Below are 18,735 nucleotides of genomic sequence, written 5' to 3'. Positions count from 1 at the left end.
TCCCAGCTGCGGTGACTTCATGGCAGCTCCCATGAGTCATCCATTCATACCTCTGTTCTGTGACTGAGTCTCTTCGCTCTGATTGTCACGAGTATTTATAATGACGGGGGGACCGTCCGCGAGCATGCCGGCTGAAAAAGTCAAACGTTGCCAATGAAACACAGCAGGTGAGTGTGTTGACGGAGGGGAACAATGGGTCTGCCTGTGCGCGCCAAGCTCCAGCGTTATCTTGACCAGTTCAGGTAGATCAGTGTGTTTCATTTTAAAGCAGTGAGGGGGGAGGATTTATGTGAAAGAGACTGATAAATGCCTCAGCACATTTTAAGATCTGACACTCAAGGAAAGTCAGAGTTAAACTAAGTTTGCCAGCTGTGCGTGCGTGGAGGCATGTGTGTGTGTGTCTGTGTGTGTGTGTGTGTGTGTGTTGCTGGGAGAGATAGAGTGGGAGGAAAGGGGGAGGAGATACAAAAGGGAGGAACGGAGTGGAGAGGGAAGGAGTGAGACACAGTGAGGAGGTTTAGAAACAAGAGGGAATCTTTGCCAGTGATACAAGTGAAGACACGCGCGGCTTGTTTTTCTCTTGCGGCCACCGGCTGCGTTTTTAGCAAAGGGCTGGAAGTGCGGGGAGGATGAGAGGAGGGCGGCGTTCACCAGCAGAGGTCAGGCAGGCAAAGAGAAGGGAAGCCGGCGGATGTTTTTAAGAGTTTGCTTATCTGACAGTGACAACAGGATGAGAATCTGAGCGAGGAGAGAAAAAGATGGAGCGAGCAGAGATACCTATAGAGACCCTGAACACTTAGCCTGGTTGGTCCTAGAGGGGCAGACAGAGACAGAGACAGCGTCATTAGTTCACTTTGCCTTTTTCTGTCCAAAGGAGCGAAAGAACTAGGCAAGGGATCGTAACACTGGAGCTCAAGGATAAACCATGGACTCTGCATACATCCCACCACACCTGGACGTGAGTACTCCATCCACACACACACACACACACACACACACACACCACACACACACACACACACACACACACACACATCTGTCATGCAACAGGCCACAGGAACAGTGCTGCTGAACCCATTAGCCACTCTGGGGAAAAACACACATGCAAACGTTCCCCTCAAACTGTTCTTTTTTTAACTCAATCAAAATCTCATCCCGGTAAGCAACCTGTCTGAGAATAATGCGCCCATTATGAGTTCAAAGAGCATAACTCACCACTGCTTCAGCATGCACAGCATGATTTGGCTCTCGGCGTTAACACTCATCAGATTTAATGCAAAAAACAGAGCTGTTTTTCTTTTTCCTTTTTTTTTTTTTTTTTTAGTTCTGTGTTTCACATCCGTTGAGCTGTCAGACGCATAACGAGAGCAGTCTCTGAGCTTTCGGCAGCTGCGGGTTGGACATGTCAGTGTTTCCACTGATGCTGGTGAAGTGTTGCCCGTCAGTTTGGGGCCTCCTGCAAACCGCAGCGCGCCAGTGTTGCCGGGACCTCCGAGCATCTCCGGCCGTGGCGATAAGCCGCGGGGGGACGGTTGCTGTGCGACCTGCAGATGAGAGCAGAGCGCTGCGTGTCTTGGTCACCTGACGGGGCAGGTGGGGCCGGGCGTCTCCTGATCTCCTAAATGTCTGATCTCGAAATGCGATTCGAGGTGTGTGATTCACTCACACCTTACTGCGTCTGCCTGTTTTTACTGCATGTGTGTGTGTGTTTCTGCACATCCCAAAAGACCCTAAAAGTCGGTCATGTTAGCGTTTCTTCTAAACAAAACATCACTTCACGTATTACATCCATGTTAAAGTCGTTCAATAAGACAAAGAGCTGACTCTTTGTAAGGCTTTGACCTGCTGATACCAACGTCAATTTTTCTTTAAGATCTGACAAAAAGGCAGAGAGCAGAATATGTTTTCCTGGCCTACCTGCCGTGAGCGGTCATGCGGCGAAGTCATGACAAATGGCTCCAGAGTTTGGCCTCCTGTATGAACAATTACAACTGTTTGTATCACAAGACAATTCAGGTGTCTTCAGTTAAAGGCCTTGAGGGTAAGGGTTAGTACCGTACTGCAACCTGTGGACGTGTCTCTGGTCCAAAACACCTGAATGGACTGAATCCCCTCAGGTGTGTTGCAGAAGGGACACGTCTAAATGCTGCAGGTCGCCAAACCTGGAGGACTGGATTTGAAGACTTCTGATTTAGACCCAAACCTTTACAGCAAGATGTGCAACATTTTCTGCTCCGTGGCAGGTGGAGCTTGAAAACTCAAAATGACAAAACTGGAGCCGCTTTCTCCGGGCTTCCTGAAGTCTTGCTATCGCTCGCTCTCTCACAGCCTGAAGAAATTACTGGCATAACATTTTGTACAAAATACAAACTTAGCAAGTTTTGAGACCAATCCAGCAAATCCTGACGGTGATGATGGTGACTTTTTGTAGACTGGTGAAAGCAAGCAATATTCAAACTCTGATCAGCTGCTAAAGGTCCCGCTCCTTCATTTGTTTTTAAATGTACAGTGGAATAAAGTCATTTAAATATGTTTTTTTTATTATTTCCTTAAAACTAAAATATATATATATATATATATTAATAATTACTGTGAGTTTGGTATGCAATAATTAACTTTTAACAGCTTGCAGCAACCAAAATAGTTCAGTTAAAGTATCTTTCTGCTTCTATGACATTTTTCTAATGTAATAAATTCACAGTAACCCTGTAATAGAATGACAGTAAAACTGTAATAAAATCACAATGAAATTACAGGGAGGTTACGGTAAAGATTACAGCAATAAGCTCAGCCCTGCTGCCAGTAATTTTCTGTAGATTTTACACTTATTTTTTTACAGTGTATCCTGACGTAGAGCCAACGGGTCAAGACATCCACCCAAAAACCTCCACCCGTTTCACTGGTTGATATGCTGGTAGCTAGGACAGCATATGAATATCGATCACCTTTTGTCTCCAGCCAATTATTGCATTTCTTTTGCCTCTTGTTGGTCAACTCAAAACTATTTGAATTTAAACATTAATACTGTTCTGCTCCTTTTTCTGTAAGTTGCAAAGAAATAAAGAAACAGACTCAAGAGATCTAAACTAATATTTCTTAATGTAAATTGAATTCATTTTTAATTCTTAACACTTATAGGATTTTTTTTACAGTAATTGTCACTTCAACAGTGTTTTTCCTCCATCCTGCAGCATGCAGATGGTCCATTGTGTCTAATTTAGCATCTTATAACTTCTTTCATGGCAGGCAATGGGTGCATTTGAAGGAGTTAGCAACACTGAAGATGATAATGGAAAAGCTCTGTCCTTGTCTCTGATGTCTCCTTGTATTGAGTGAATACTTTTTCCACACTATCCAAAGTGTTAGATAGATGCTACAATCTAGAACTCCTCTAGCACAGGACAATTTTCTTAAAAAAAAAGCTTATTCCATCTCTTTCTTTCCTCCTAATATTTAAAATAGAAATTCTTGAACTGTCCTCACTCAGCAACAACATCCACAATGAAGAGTGTTGTTAAAAAGTTTAGCAGCAGGTGAACATGCCTTCATGTGATGACCTCAGTTAAAGATGTTAAGCTTTTTTCTAAGATGTCCATTAGCATTTTACTCTTAGAAAAAAAGGCCTTACTTGGAGAGAAATCATAAAAAAAGGCGTGTGTGTCACACTTTTGGCTCATGAGTCAGAATACTTAATATTTCCCTAACTGTTTGCTCAGAGAGCAAAAACAAACCCTGTGGCTTGTTCGCAGCACGTATCAAGTTCAGAAATAATAGGTCGACTGCGTTGAAAAATGAGGGCCAAGAAGAGGAGAGCGGGGATTAAATCAGAGAGAGAGAAAGAAGGAATTTGGGAAAAGAAACACGGGAAGAACAACAGGAAGGGAAAGTTAAGGAACCAGGCATAACATGAAGACAGCAGCGGTGGATAAATCAGCCGGCTGCGGTGACACACCGGCCCCCCGGCCTCGCAACAGTCTGCCACGCTCTTCCGTAAAAACACCATCCACTTAAAACTTTGGGGAGGAAAAAAAAAAAAGAAAAACCTTCATAGCGGGTAAAGGAAGGGGAGCAACTGACAGGGTAACGGGGAGGTGATGCAGAAACGCGTGAAAACAGATATTTCAAACACAGGATGGCAACAGACAGGAGAAAGGTGGGTAAATATTGAACAGCAGAACATCTGGGGTTAAACGCAAAAAAAAAAAAAAAAGACAACGCATATTTTACCAGCTTTGTAAGTCAACATAAAGGACAAAGCTGCAGGACAAAGTTCAAGGAATGCAAAGAGGAAGGAGGAAGGGGAAAAGGAGCAGAGTTTGAAATAAACAGATAAAAAGAGAGGCGGACGTCAGAGGTCAGAGGTTTTAATCAGCGAGTTCAGAGAGACACGGGGGTCAGGGCAGCCACGACGCTGACCTGCTGCTCGCCAGGGTCACACTACTGTCTGCTTGATCAGGTCAGGCCACATCTTATGCATCCACAAAGAACAAGGTGGAAAAACAGCAGAGTTTGACTCTTATACCCTGAAACCTTCACCGTATCTATGACCCTTTAATTACAGAGTACACCCTCCAAACATTTCATTATTTCAAGTTCAGGCCAGACTCAGGTTGGACAGGAAGAAAAAGATCACTTGTAAAATTCCCCGCCGTTCGGTCCGGATGCATTTTTACAAAGTTACAAACCATGAAACCACGGCACTCACTCTTTATTCATGGCTACAACGGCTGCGTGTTGTTAGGAAAACATGTAACTGCGATGCTGCTGTTGGATGTTGGTTTTGATTGCGACTGACCCGGATATTCTTTCCTTTCTTTCTCCACAAAGTTCCAACCACTCTTTATGTGCGTCACTAAAAATATACATCAAACGAAGGAGGAGGCAGGGAAAATCTGTCCAACACAGCAAACATATTATTTGCATGCAGAATTTGCATGTGTGGCACTGAAAATAATAACTAACATCCCACCAAATCTTGCGACCAAGCAGTCCTTTGCGAATGCAATGTTGCACACGTTGTTATTTTTGATGTGTGATTCAATTTTATATCTTCTGCATCTCTAAAAGTTATACTATGAGATCACGCGTGTCAAACTCAAGGCCCGTGGGCCACTAAAGCCCTCCATATCTTTTTATGTGGCCCTCTAGGTTCTAGACTAAACACTGAGTGTGCTTAAATATTATGTTATCAATCAAATCAATGCACTTTTTATCCGTTTACTGTCGAATTACACCAGTCAGTCCCTCCAGTTTCTTAATAATTATTGTGGAAATTTTCACAAAAACAACAAATCCATGCACGTTTCTGCACTAATTGGGAATTTATTGTTGATTTTCCTCAAAAACTGTCAAAAACATTCTTACTTGTATTAATCAGCTCCCTGAGCCTTAATAGTCCATAAGTTGTGCAGCGAGTAATGAAAACTCGCATTTACTGTCATAAATAAGCACAAATATTTCCAAATTAGTACCACAAACACTGAATTTTATTGCGAAGCTCACAAAAACATTCACAAAATCCTGGAGGGACTGAAAAGACGTTCAATAATATAATTGCATTTTAAGAACTGATATTTAATGTTTTATCAGTTCCAGAACGAGTTTTACCAGTACGTTCTGGCACAGCCGGCCCTTTAAGAGCATTCATGATCTTGGCCCAAAACGAAAAAGAGTTTGACACACCAGAATTAGAAACTTTATCGGAGCAAAATACCAGGTTTTCAAAACAATCAAAGGTCATTTTCAACAAAGATGTACAAGATGATCGAACCACTTACTAATCAACAACATTTATTTATCATTACTTTAAATGTATCACATGAACCTCTAGTAAATTTTGTTGGAAGTTTTCAAGTTCCTTTTGTAGACTGATTTTATTTTTTGGCACTTATGATCCTTAAAGTGTAGTGAAAGTCAAAAAAGCTCATAGTAAGTTGTTAACACGTCCATCACTAACTGTAGTTACCAAAATACGATGAAAAAATATCAAGCGGTGCTTGTTTAATTTCCACAACATAACTGAATTGGTTATGTTATGTCAGAATATTTCCAAACAGCCAAATTTGTGTTTCTTTCGCATGACGTAGAAGCGCAGTAAACTTCTTGCAGCCAGCTGACTGGCAGCACACAATCACAGGAAACTTTTGTTGTCCTAAACGTTTCTTAATCAAAACAAATTTCAAGCCATAAAAACAGTGTGATGGAAAATTATAGCTGTCAAGGAAGCCTTCCCCCAGCTTTCTTTATCTTTTTCGTGCCTCAGCTTTGCACAGCCTCAGACACACCTTGCTGTGTGACAGCCAAACCTTTGAACCTCAGAGTCACTTGGGTGTTTTTTTTTTTTTTTGTAGGTGAGGAAAGTACAGAAGAGAGAGGTGGTGTTGTTGTCCTTAATCTCCTTTACAAGCTTCCACAGTATAAGGGAGAGGCCGTCCAGCAGTATCTAATCTATAATTGTCCTCTGCTACGCTGCCTCAGGTGCAACAGCTCAGGGTGGAGCTGCCAGAGTTTAATGGATACCCAGCAACAATCCCACGGTAGGAGGTGGTTCATTTTCCCATGCCTGCCCTTTGAACCGTGCACAGTTTGAACAACACGCATAAAAAATATACACGCCTTCACACCTGTGACCTCCTTCTTACCTCTGTTCTGACAATATGGCGAGATTAAGAGTCATTACAGGATCGTTATATGTTTACTCACCCATAAACGCCACTGTTATCTCGCTGCAGAGGCCCTAATCAATTCTCCGTTCCCTGCAGAGATGAGATAAGGAGATAGAGGTGAGAAAACTGGAGATATGGGAGTGCTAGTGCAGTGAAAAATATTTCATCCATCCTAAAAGCTGATTGCGCTGGCAGGAATCTGCCTTTCTGGAGAAAGTTCTACTCCAATGTGTTCGGTAGCTCATGTCGCCTTTCAGCAAGTTTTATCCATGTCGCTGCTCTTCCGCTACCTGAACCTCTCTGAGGTTAGCCGAGCTGTTGCCGCGCTGGCGTGCAGTTACCCTTCACTGTCAACACCTGCACCACAAAGAGGCCGGGTGTTAAGCAGGTCACGGTTAATTGTGTGACCCCGTTTTCGAGCCAACTGGTTCCCGCGCCGACACAGAGAGTGTCACCCGCCTGGAAGAGGCAACCGCCTCCTACGAGCCGACAACAGATCCAGATCATTCAGTGTTCAAATGTGTTTTCCAACCATTTGAACCAGTTCGTTTTGGTGAAGCGGACGGATGTGGCTGTCATTCAGTAAGTGTGAGTAATCCCTACCTGATAGCTCTGCTTTAAAAAAAAAACCCAAAGAAACCTAAAATATTTAAACCTCTTCACAAAAACCATTACAATCGGTTTCCTTATTTTTCGCAGTGATATGTCTCATCCTACACTGGCAAAAAAAACTTCATTGAAACAAGCCTTAGTGGCCTGAGTGGGAAGAATTTAATTTGTTTTCAGAGTTTGAATAATTGTTTTTCATATATTTATGGCAAGAGAACGCATGGATATAAATCAGTGTCTTTTGTTTTTACTGGTTTTTAATGCCATTTGCATTGCATTTATTTGGCCTTTTGTCACTTAATGTTGTAAACTGTTTTCTGTTCTTTTTACTTGGTAAATAAATTGGAAACTACTCATTTAATGAGTGCAGACGGATCGGGTGATCCATCCGGAGCTGTAAACGTGGCTTTATGTTTTTCTCATGAGCCAACAAATCTAAAGAACTATCTATCAGAGCGGTACGTTTTATTAAGATCTATTATTTGGCTCTTAGGAAATGTTCTTTTCACTCCCTTGCATGCAGTCAAAAGTTATGGAAAGCTACAGAATGCTTTAATGCCTTGATTCTCTGGTGATTTGAAGACGTAGAGGGAAAAAAAATGCAGGTCATGTGTCATTGTGGCAGGTCTTTACAACTCCATAACATGCCACCAGAGTCAACTATCTCTGATTAATGCTAGAAATCGTGATGCTCGGCACTCTAAGCGCTCGCATGAGATGATTACGTTCCAGTTGGAGGCTGCCTAATTGCTCCTGTCTAGGTGTCCGCCGAGATAGATGGGCCTTGCGGGTATGGAGCTCCGCCATAAATTAGCAGAAGGAAAATAAAGCGTAGTAGGCAGGAATAACAAGTAAACAGTTTGGTATGGATTTGTGGACTGTAAATTTCTTGAACATATGCCACATGAAGGCTGAAGACTAATGAGAAACTAGTGTGTCCAGGAAGCAAAAGGACATGAGCATGATATACACAGAGCTGGAACACCTTGTAAGGGGCTATCGCTTCTGCAGATTGCATGACCAGCTCTTTGTATTCTCATTATATTATACAATCTATTGGTCTGATTTTTTCTTTCTTTCTTTTTGAGTCTGGAATCAAACAGCAAGGACACCAAAAATGCCTCGCAAATATACTCCTGCTCAGCTTTTTCACCCATTTTGTCAACTTGAAACCACAAACTTCACTGTTTGAAAACATCTAAGCAACATTTGTGTTCACCTGGTTGGCTTTCAAGTCACCATACATTTCTGTGTAATTTTATTTCGGCATTAATTCAATTGTTCTGAGAAGGCCTCAGGAGTTTTGAAGAGAACATTAGAAAACTTGAAGTATCATGAAAAATCAAAGATATTCGTCTGTAACAGCTGCAAATCTACCAAAATGCATCAAGCCAGGAGGCCGAAGATACTGAAGGAATCACAAACCAGCGGAAAATCAATTTCTAGTAATTTTTGTTGTTTATATTAAATGACAAAAAACAAACATCACAAATTTTAAGTTATCTAATTTTTAAGCAATTCCAGGATATTTACAATGACTTTTACTCACAATATAGCAACTAAATCTCATGTAATCTAACATTACCCGCAAATAAACTAAAGCATCGTAATTATAAAAGTAAATCACACAATAAGACAAGTTCAGTTCAAGAGACACAAACATACAATAGCACAGTGACAAAAGAGGACGAGATCTTCCATGCGTCCATTTATAGGCCAGCATGCATAAAGATGTGACGCTAAGCTTAATGTTGCCTCCTTGTGACATGGAGGAAAAAATATGTTTCCAGAAGTTTGCTGATCATTGATCAGAGGAGCAGGTGTCAGCTTTCATATTCACACCTCAGGTTTTCACCTGCAGGGTCGAGGGCGTCTGGTTAGAGTCGATGGGAAGCTGGACAGAGCTAAATATTGGGAAATCATGGAATAAAAGCCATTAGAGGCTGAAAAATAGTTTCACCTTCCAGAGGAACATCAACCCGTAACCTACCAGAGCCAGAGAGATGAGATCAAAACCTTTTCATGAGTTTGGACGGTGCAGTCGGCGTACGGACCCAAATGCAACTAATAATCCCTGGAAAGACATTAAAATCGATGTTTGTGGATACGCTTCCTCCATGCTGACTGAGTCTGAGCTATTTCACTAAAACAGAAATGCCAAATTTCAGCCTTTACATACAAACCTGGTGGAGACGTACACTGAAGGTCTGCAAAGGAAAGTGTTTCCACAAGGCATCAGGGGAACTGAGTTCAAATGCATGCCACACTTTCAGATTTTAATTTATCGAATAATATATTTTCTTTCACTTCAAAACTATGCACTACTTTGTGTTGGTGTACCAGATTAAAGGCACATGAAACTTTACGTGTTTTGCCACAAAATGTGCAAAACTTTAGGAGAAACAACAATTTTTGCAAGGCAAGGTAAATGCAGTAATCATCTCCTCCTGCTTCAGGTCCACCATGCTCCCTGCTAACCTCCTGCTCCTCATGGTCTTGCTGCTACCTCAAGCCTCGTCTGGCCGCCAGGGTGGAGAATCCAGCGAGACCGACAATGGCAGGGTGCCCCCGACCCCTTCGTCCCCGTCGCCCGCCGCAGCGCCGCCCGACCCCGGTCTGGCTCAGACCATCCAGTCGCTCCTCCTGAGCCGACTGGGCCTGCAGTCCCAGCCGAACCCCAGGCCCGACGTGCCGGTGCCGCAGTACCTCCTCGACCTTTATCGCTTCCACCAGCAGCAGTACCATCTGCTGGAAGACCCGACGTTCAGCTTCCCCGGCCACCACATCCAGCAGGCCAACACTATTCGCAGCTTTCACCACAGTGGTAAGCTCGCTGCTGGCGCTGACATGTGAGCGTGGGGGAACAAGGCGCTTATGTGAAAAACCGCTTTTTCACATCTGTAATCAAAACGTTGATTGCAGTCAAGGCGATTCCTTGAGTGTTTTAAAAGTGCAGCTTCTGTTTTGGTCATTAGTTGTGACTCTTCTGACTTGTTTTGTTACCTCAGTTTATGTTGAAGTTCCCATGTTTTGTTGTTCAGTGCATATTCCTAAAGTTGCACAGGAAAAAAATAAGCGACCACTGCAAACATATCCATTCTCAAATTTTACCCGTATATAAATTTTACTCTTTATATAAATGAGTAAAGTGAACATTGCTCTTTTATTCTATGAGCTACTGAACTGATGACACGTCTCTGAAATACCAAGCAGAAATTCTGTATTTATTTGCAGGAAATGAGAAATGGTCAAAATAATGAAAAAAAATCATGCAGCACTTTCAGACCTAAAATAATGCAAAGCAAACAAGTTCATGTTCATTTAGAAACAACAACACTAATGTTTTAACTCAGGAAGAGTTCAGAAATCCATATTTGGTGAAATAACCACATGGAGTTCAGTGCAGTGGTCTCTTAAAAAAGCTGTACTTTCTGCTTGGTGAAGGTGTGTGTACAATTTAGATGCTGCTGCGTGACACTCAACTGACTTACGGTTGAAAATATCTAGTGTGGCCTAGTTAAAATCCTTCTGCAAAAAAAAGAGAGAGGGGCAAAATCTCTCCAAAGTGGTTCAGAAAAAAAGACAACCAGTTATTGAGTTTAGGGAGAAATTGCTTTTTCACATAATGTCAGGCTGGTTTGAACAACATCTTCCATTCACAAATTAGATCATTTGAAAAGTTCCATGATGCATTTTCTCAGGTTATCTTTGCCAGAGATATTAAAGTGTGACCAAGAAAGCAAAACCACAAGAAATCTGTAAGGGGTGAAAATATATTTTTCACACTTTTCGTCCTGGGTTGTGAAATATTTGGGCTTTTCGTTTTGCTCCCCTCATCACGCCTGAGTTGCCCCGTCAGAGAGGATGAGAGCAAACATTAGTCGGGACCTTCTTGACCCCTCCAGTCCGCCTTTCATGTTGCCATTAATTCCAACACAAGCCCTGAAATTATGGCCTGTGACTGAGGAGCTCTTTGCACGAAAATCCCATTCTGTTATTGTCTCTACTTAACGGCGTTTGTTGTGCAATTATCTGCTTGGAAAACAGGCCTGTTATTTCAGGGCCTGTTGGATCAAACCTGAGAAAGTCGGATCTGAGCACACCTGGAATCGTTTCTGATTCTTAGGGTCAAAGAAAGAACCCCAAACCTCCTGAAAATTGCAATTATTTAAATATAAAGTGCTGAAGGTTGCAGCATTGGGGGTATTGGGCTTCGCAGTTGGTATTTCAGTCGTGAAATCTGTTTAAAACGAGATAAATTCTCGGTTTTTGGTTATTTATTATAGCATTTGCATCAGCAGTGTGACTCACTCCTGGGTCAGCAGTATCTCTAAACCAGCCCAAGTCATCTGATTTACAGCCTACTTTATAACTTTCATTATTACCTAAGGTTTTAGCGCCGATATTTACGACTTGGACCTCCCGCACAAACACAGCAAATAAACATCAAATTAAAGAAAAATAACGTTAGTACTGCAATACTGCAATAAATATGCCATAAATTGAGCAGAGTGCAGGCCTTTTGGTTAATTCACATCATTTAAAAGTACTGTCATAGATATCTTTCCTCTTTAATCTGAATAAGAGAACAAGATTTTTTTATGTGGCTTCCTTGACCTGTGAGTTTTCAGTTTAAAAATAAAAAATAAAAATTTAAATCTGAGGACTGCAAAGAAGTAACTTACCAAGTTAAACTACATGCTTCTACTTTAGGTTTTTGCTTTCTGTTCTTCGTAAACCTTTTGAAGCAAGAGTCTGACTTTGTGATTTTGAGGCCACAACAGATGCATTGAAACTCTCATGCCATAGTACTGACTGCCATGATGACGTGATGATGTGTCTGCAGGGTTTTCAGAACTTGACAGAAAGTTAGAACCAAAACTTTCCCAAAGTCGACGAGGACACCTGCAGAATCTGTTGTGTTTAATCAGAGTTCAGGTTTTATGTTGTGTATTGCAAAAAGTGATCAGCTCAGTCAAAAACAAAAAGAAAATCGTGTAATGCTACATCCATTCATTTATAAACTGGCAGCCAAAGTTCTGCACGGCTCAATCAGAAAATCCGAAGCTGACAATAATCAATACAGTTGGCAATAAAAGCTGTAAAGAAAACAAGGGCTGGTCTAATACTTTATGCTGATGTCCCTCACACATGCACAAACAGCTGTTAAATACAGGAAATGTCAACTAAAAACAATTTTCACTCATCATTATTTGGCGTCTCAATGTGTTGCATGTAGTGCATGCCCCCTTCCTGCACCACCTTAGTTAAAGACCTTGTCCTAACTATCTTTACAGTTTTGGAGTCATTGTTGACGATACTAAAACTGCTCAAACTTTTACAAAAACAATTGTTAGGATTCTTTATTTGAAGTCTGATCACACTAAGTTTTTTCTTCCCTGCTCTTTTTTTTTTCCTCTCAGAGCCCTTTGGATATGACACCAAAGTAAGAGATCAGACAAGAGTGCACATTATCTTCAACATCTCCTCCATACCTCAAGATGAAACGGTTCTCTCTGCTGAGCTTCGCCTGCTCCGCAGCCAGACGGCGTCCCCGGGCCCAGGGCCTCACAGATTAAACCTGTACCTTTCTAAACACCAAGAGGATCCTGAGCCCACGTTGCTTGAGACAAGACTACTCACCAGTGGCCTCCATGGCAATAAAGCCGGTGGTTTCTGGGAGGCATTTAGCCTAAATGCGGACCTCCTCCGTAAAGCCCATGGTGGGACTGGCAGCTTGGGCTTTCTCCTGGAGGTCAGACCTGAAAACAGCACCACCTCACCTGACCAGAGCAACTCCTCTGCTACAGGTGATAATCAGACAGCGCAACACCAGGAGAGACACCTGAGGGTGTCCAGGTCTGTGGGACAGGACGATCACAGCTGGGCCCAGGAGAGACCCCTCTTGGTGACTTACAGTCACGACGGCCATGGAGAGCCTTTAGTCAAACACGGCAGGAGAACATCTGGTAAAAGCAAGTGGGTTAAGGCTAGAAAAGGGTCCAACATGAAGACCAAGAGAAGCGGCAAAGGTCACAACAGAGACCAAGCCTGGGGGAAGACCCGAAAAATGGGTTACTCCATGAAGAGCTGGGGGGACGACAAAGGGGAAGTAAGCTGGAGTGATCGTGGGAGAGTGAAAAGAAACGGCAGTCCCGCTAAGCTGAAGCGGCTTTCCCGTGGCAGGTGCCGCCGTCACCCTCTACATGTAGATTTCAGAGATGTGGGCTGGCACAAATGGATCATCGCGCCGAGCGGCTATGACGCCTTCTTCTGCCTGGGAGAGTGCCGTTACCCTCTGGCCGACCACATGAATGCCTCCAGCCACGCCGTGGTCCAAACCATGGTAAACTCGGTGAACGGAGCGGTGCCCCGGGCCTGTTGCGTCCCGACCTCCCTCAGCCCCATTGCCCTGCTTTACCTGGACAATCACGACAGAGTCGTGTTAAAGAATTACCAGGACATGGTGGTGGAAAGCTGCGGCTGCTGGTAGAGGAGCCGGAGGGCTCGGACGCAGCGACTCTGACAAGGAAACAAAGAGGAGGCTGAAAGAACAGAAGGACGGGAGGGAAGAGGCCAGTCAGCTGCAAACAGACAGAGACTGAAAAAAACAGAAATATGAGCAGAGAGGAGGGTGATGATGGGATAGAGAAGCTAAGTTATTATCAGGAGCAAACAGTGTTGACTGGAAGAGAGAGTTTAAAGCGTAAGAGTATTTGAAAGAAATAATGTGCTACATATTGATGACAGAAATAAACTGCCAGGAGTGATGCTCTATTTTCCATTTTGCAATTTTGCAGCCGTTTACATCATTCACTGCCAGTCTGCTAGCTCCACTGTGAGAAGCCAATGCTCTAACATCGAATGACAACAGAAGGTCTGCATTAACGACAGCAACCTGTAGGAAAGCACAGGTGAAGGAAGGCAGCCGACCTGAGTAGAAACAGGAGTCGCTGACGGACAGAGATGGAGACTCAAACTCTACATCGAGCTGCAGAAACAGACTTCAGACTTGACACAAAACTCTCGCTGTAAAGACTTTAGACCCAGCTCGGACTCGAGGTCTGGTACTTTCCTTTGTGCAATCAGAGGTGAAAAGAGTTGTGAGTCTTCTACGTTTCCAGAGTGTAACATGTGCCAGTAACGGTAGCTTTCAAGTTTGTTGAGATGTTCATTTCATCCTAGTAAAGGATGCGGTTGATTTATTAACCATCATGATTCATAGACTGTGGGCTATTAATGGTTCATAACAACCTATTCATGTTAGCTGTAGATTCACGACAATGGCAGATTTTTTGTTTCGGGTTTTTTTTTTTACAAGTTAAATCAAAAGTACTAAGCAGCAGATCTTGATTTTACCCCTCACCAGACCGCATGCATCTGCCCCCAAAGACTTGAAACCTGACACGGACTTGAGGCCAAAGACTTGTGGGTCAGCTTGTCGACATCTCTGTCCTCAGGACACATTTGAGCTCCTGTGCATTTCAAGCAATCCTATGTACTTCTGCCTGACTTGACCTGAATAATCAACTGTATTTGAAATAAATATGACGACGGCACCAGCATGTCATTAAAGCCTTTGTGCTACAGTGTCTTATCGGCGGTATTTGAATGAGAAGGAGGGTCCGTTTGTTTCTACGAAAGCTGATATCAAGAATGTCTGTAGCATACGAGCAACCACTACGTCACAAGCTATTTAAAACAGTAATGCTGAGGAATTAATATGCTATTATTTGAATGTATTACTATCATTATTATTTAAAAAGAAAGAATTTTGTAAAAGTTTTTTTTTTTTTTTTGCAAAAATTTGTGTAATGGTTGTCATGATTTTTACATAAAACAGTGAACTTTAAGTTAAAAGACACATTATGTATTTAAAGAAAGCAGCAGTATGGTGTATTTAATCTAGAAAATATTTAAAATACCTGCACTCATCAGAGCAAACATGGAAGCCTGCCAGCCACACAAAGTGCTTAATGGTAGCTTTACATCCCAACGAATGTTCAGTATATTGAAATTAACAGTGTTTGAAGCTTCACCCGCCTTTTGGTGTGCAACACATGATAGCAGACATATGTGATATTACCTCTAGAAACTGAACTAACACATCAGCCGGAGGAAGCTCTGTGTGTTGTAGCAGCTGAAGTGTGTAACACAGGTGTCTTCGCTATAGTTGTGTTTGCATGTGTGCGATGTGACGGTTAGTAAAAACTCTGGCCTTTAGTGCCTTTTAAAACAGGGGCTTTTAACGTGTTCTCTGCTGAGCTTTGTGTGTTTTACAGTGATGCATTTTCCTCTATGAACGGAAACATTTCAGCAAGAGCTTGTAAAATGTTTGCCAATATACCTCTAATAAACAGACCAAGCAGAACAACTGTCAAGTGACTTTTCTTTTGCATCGACCATTTGTCCTTTCTATACAGCTTTTTTTTTTTTTTTGTCGTCGTCGTTGGCCAGGGATAGGCTATGTATCACGTTTAGATGGAAAAAAAGAGATTGTAAATATATAGTAAAGGATCCACATTTCTTAGATTTAAAATGCAGCTTCACATTCTTATACTGTAACAGCTTTCGCAGGGTTTTGGAGAGAAGTTTAAATGTCCTCCTGCTGAAGCCATTCTATGATGTTACACAAGGAACATCGTTGCTTAACACCAAATACGAAAATAGAGATAGTCAATGAACAAATGTGAACCCGCATGCTGAAGTTATATTTTCTGTGAACGGAAGAAAAGTTTTCCACAAGGCAGTAGTTTGGAGAGCAAACAGACTGCCGGGATAGCATGCATTTTCCAGGCACATGGTGCTGTTTTATAGTGTCATCAAGTGACTTAAGTTGTCTCTGGTTGTTGTGAAGCAACTAGAGACAAACGTGACTTAACAAAACAGGTTTGATTTTGTAATTGTCTGTTGCAAATATTAAGTGTGGGATCCATTGCAGTGTAGGAGTTAAAATGTTTTAGAACAAAATGGTTTAATGTCAACAAAATTAGGAGGACTACAGAAAACTCGATGGGCGACAGAGAGAGCAAAGAGTCAAAGGTCGTGATGAGCAGCAGACTGCTTTCCCTCCAGGCAGATTGTTAATTTACAGTTGAGCTTCTTCGAGGTCCCGTCTGTGAATCTGCCAAATACAGAATACAGTGACATCTTTCTCTAATTCCTGAGGCGACCAGTGAACATTTACTGCAGAAATATCTGGTTGAAAGCAAAGCGTCCAGAGTAAAATTAGCAAAAATGTCCACTACAGCAACAAAGACCATCAGTGTCAGCCCCAGAACTGATGAGGTGCCATGATTGGACTGAATCTTTTTTTTTTTTAACTTAATGGTATCAAAATTCTTTTTTAATAGGAATGAATAACATGCTGTAATTCTCCTTAAATTATTGTCCAAGCAGGAACCAAGATGAGCAGCCAAATAAGATGGCATGGGTAAAGCAAATATGTTACTTTATAGACAAACACGTCCTAAATTATGCATTTATACCTGACATATTTGGCCCACTTCAAAACAAACCACAGTCTGTTTCCTCGTTGTTCCAGACATTTTGCGCGGGTGTGAACACACTCTGGTGTGGACCAAACAAGCCCCGTCTGGAACTCACGTTTTGAGATGATCCATTTCCAAACAAACTCCACTTTTGGTCCGGGCCAAACAAATGGACCAAAGGACTTTCCTCATGTGAATAGTTCAACCTAAAACATTCTTAATTTTCTACTTTACATGTATTAACATCTGATAGCCATGACATGGTTTTAGTTTTGTATTTTAGTTCAATAGTTCTTGATCCTCAGTTGTGATCTGTTCCTGCTTCTTTCCTTTCATAACTGTCTGTGGTTATCTTAATGAGGACACATTTACACCTGCAGTTTGCTGCCGATATCTGCTTAGGCATGAAAATGAGTGTAATAAAAACACACAGGCAGGCCCATAGCGAGGGCTGTAAAGGACCCAGATGTTTTTACAACGCTGCAGAATGTTGGAAATTTCACATAGAGTCTTCAACAATATGCTGCTGCGCTTTAATTGCCCAGAGTATAAAAACTGAACTATCTAAACTTTCTTCCTGCCTCTTTATCACTGCGCCTGTGTGTTTCTTGTATTTGATGCATTGCATGGACAATTTTCCTAACACATGCTTCATTTTGGGGACCGACTACTCCTTGCTGAGTCCCAAAAGAAGAAGTTCTGTTTTTGAGTTAGGGATGAGGTTTAGGACTAGAGCTTAGGATACGTTTAGTGTTGGGTATGAACTGGTAATGGTTAGGTTTAGGATAAGGATCAGGGTCAGGCTGTAGAAATGAATGAAAAAGGAAAGCAAGCCAATGCAAAGTCCTTATGAAGATAGAAAGACATAGTCTGTGTGAGAGCGGAGGGAGAAAAACGGGAGGACAAAAAGCTTGAGAAAAGTCATCTGATCCTCACAGACAGCGTATGTCCGCTCCGCTACAAAGCACTTTTAGCAGATGAGGCTTTGGTTTAGCACCACAACATTTCCCCTCATGCGCTTTAACACATCATTGTTCACTTAAATATATCTTCTGAAAATTTCAGTCCGTGGCCCCAGCTCACTTTTTTGTTTCTTTTCTCAGCCCATCCCTTTTCAAACGAGCCTGACTCATCTCATCTTTACCCGCTTTTCAATTTACTTCTCATTAAATCTTTTATACCGCTGAACTTTATGTTCCTGAAACAGTTTTAGTTGTCCGTCATTTCTTTTCCTTTTTTTTCAGCTTATCACACTGACTCCTTTGTGTCAAACAGCTAATTTTTCCTTGTGAAGAAAGTTAGCAAAGCGTATTTTAAAAACCCTCAATTTAGACCTATTTATTATGAGATTGAAATACAACTATATGACTTTGTGACGTCCATAGTGCATTCTATGGTATGTGATACGGTGTAAGATTTCCCCGACTGTATTGCGCCTTGATAAAACATCGTTATAATGGTAGCAGCTGCATGGAGAGGTTGGTTGCAGCGGTGACAGGTAATCGATGAGGTGAGCAGTATAGTACCTTAAGGACACTATGAGCAAAATGTCGTTCTACGTTTGAACGCCTTGTCAGGGATCTCACCTTCCCAGGTGAAATTAACAGTCATCACTCTCCATTGCAAATAAAGAATATCTGAAATACTTTGGCAAGTTCTGGTAGTCTGGCATGTCAAAATATGTAGGCACTGCACTTCCTGTGTGAGGGGGCAGCGCGCACACATCCAAATTGCACATATAGGCAGGAGGTTCAGGCTGCTGCAGTTCAAAAACAATTAGAATTTTATTTAGAAATTAGATCCAAGAAGGAGAAGAAAGAAAAATGCAAGCGGTGGCCCTCAGGCCTTCAGTTTGACACGTGTCTTAAGTCATGCAGCTCTTTGCTAAAATCAGCAACACTGCAACAGCTGCAATAAATGCATGGGCTCCTTAAATAACTATCATTCTCTTTATGATGGAAACAGAGAGC

The 18,735-nt window shown here is 42.1% G+C and overlaps 1 protein-coding gene across 3 annotated transcripts; it reads left to right on the top strand.

The window, feature by feature from the left end:
* The first annotated feature begins 454 nt into the window (after nucleotides 1-454).
* On the top strand, nucleotides 455-15,645 carry bmp16 (bone morphogenetic protein 16). Of its 3 annotated transcripts, none has more exons than XM_055045660.1 (3): nucleotides 455-958; nucleotides 9,731-10,098; nucleotides 12,698-15,645. In XM_055045660.1, the coding sequence occupies exons 2-3, from the start codon at nucleotides 9,738-9,740 to the stop codon at nucleotides 13,765-13,767; spliced, it is 1,431 nt and encodes a 476-aa protein (XP_054901635.1). In that variant the 5' UTR covers nucleotides 455-958; nucleotides 9,731-9,737; the 3' UTR covers nucleotides 13,768-15,645. The 3 variants fall into 3 exon arrangements, with proteins under 3 accessions (XP_054901635.1, XP_054901637.1, XP_054901636.1); XM_055045662.1 differs by lacking the exon at nucleotides 455-958 and adding an exon at nucleotides 6,508-6,536; XM_055045661.1 differs by lacking the exon at nucleotides 455-958 and adding an exon at nucleotides 6,840-7,253.
* Nucleotides 15,646-18,735: the final 3,090 nt, after the last annotated feature.

Source organism: Poeciliopsis prolifica, unplaced genomic scaffold (assembly GCF_027474105.1).
Source record: "Poeciliopsis prolifica strain line A6 unplaced genomic scaffold, Auburn_PproV2 SCAFFOLD022, whole genome shotgun sequence".
In the NCBI taxonomy this organism is placed as follows: Eukaryota; Metazoa; Chordata; class Actinopteri; order Cyprinodontiformes; family Poeciliidae; genus Poeciliopsis; species Poeciliopsis prolifica.
Note: the sequence above shows the minus strand (reverse complement) of the source record. Positions and strands in the feature narration are given on the sequence as shown.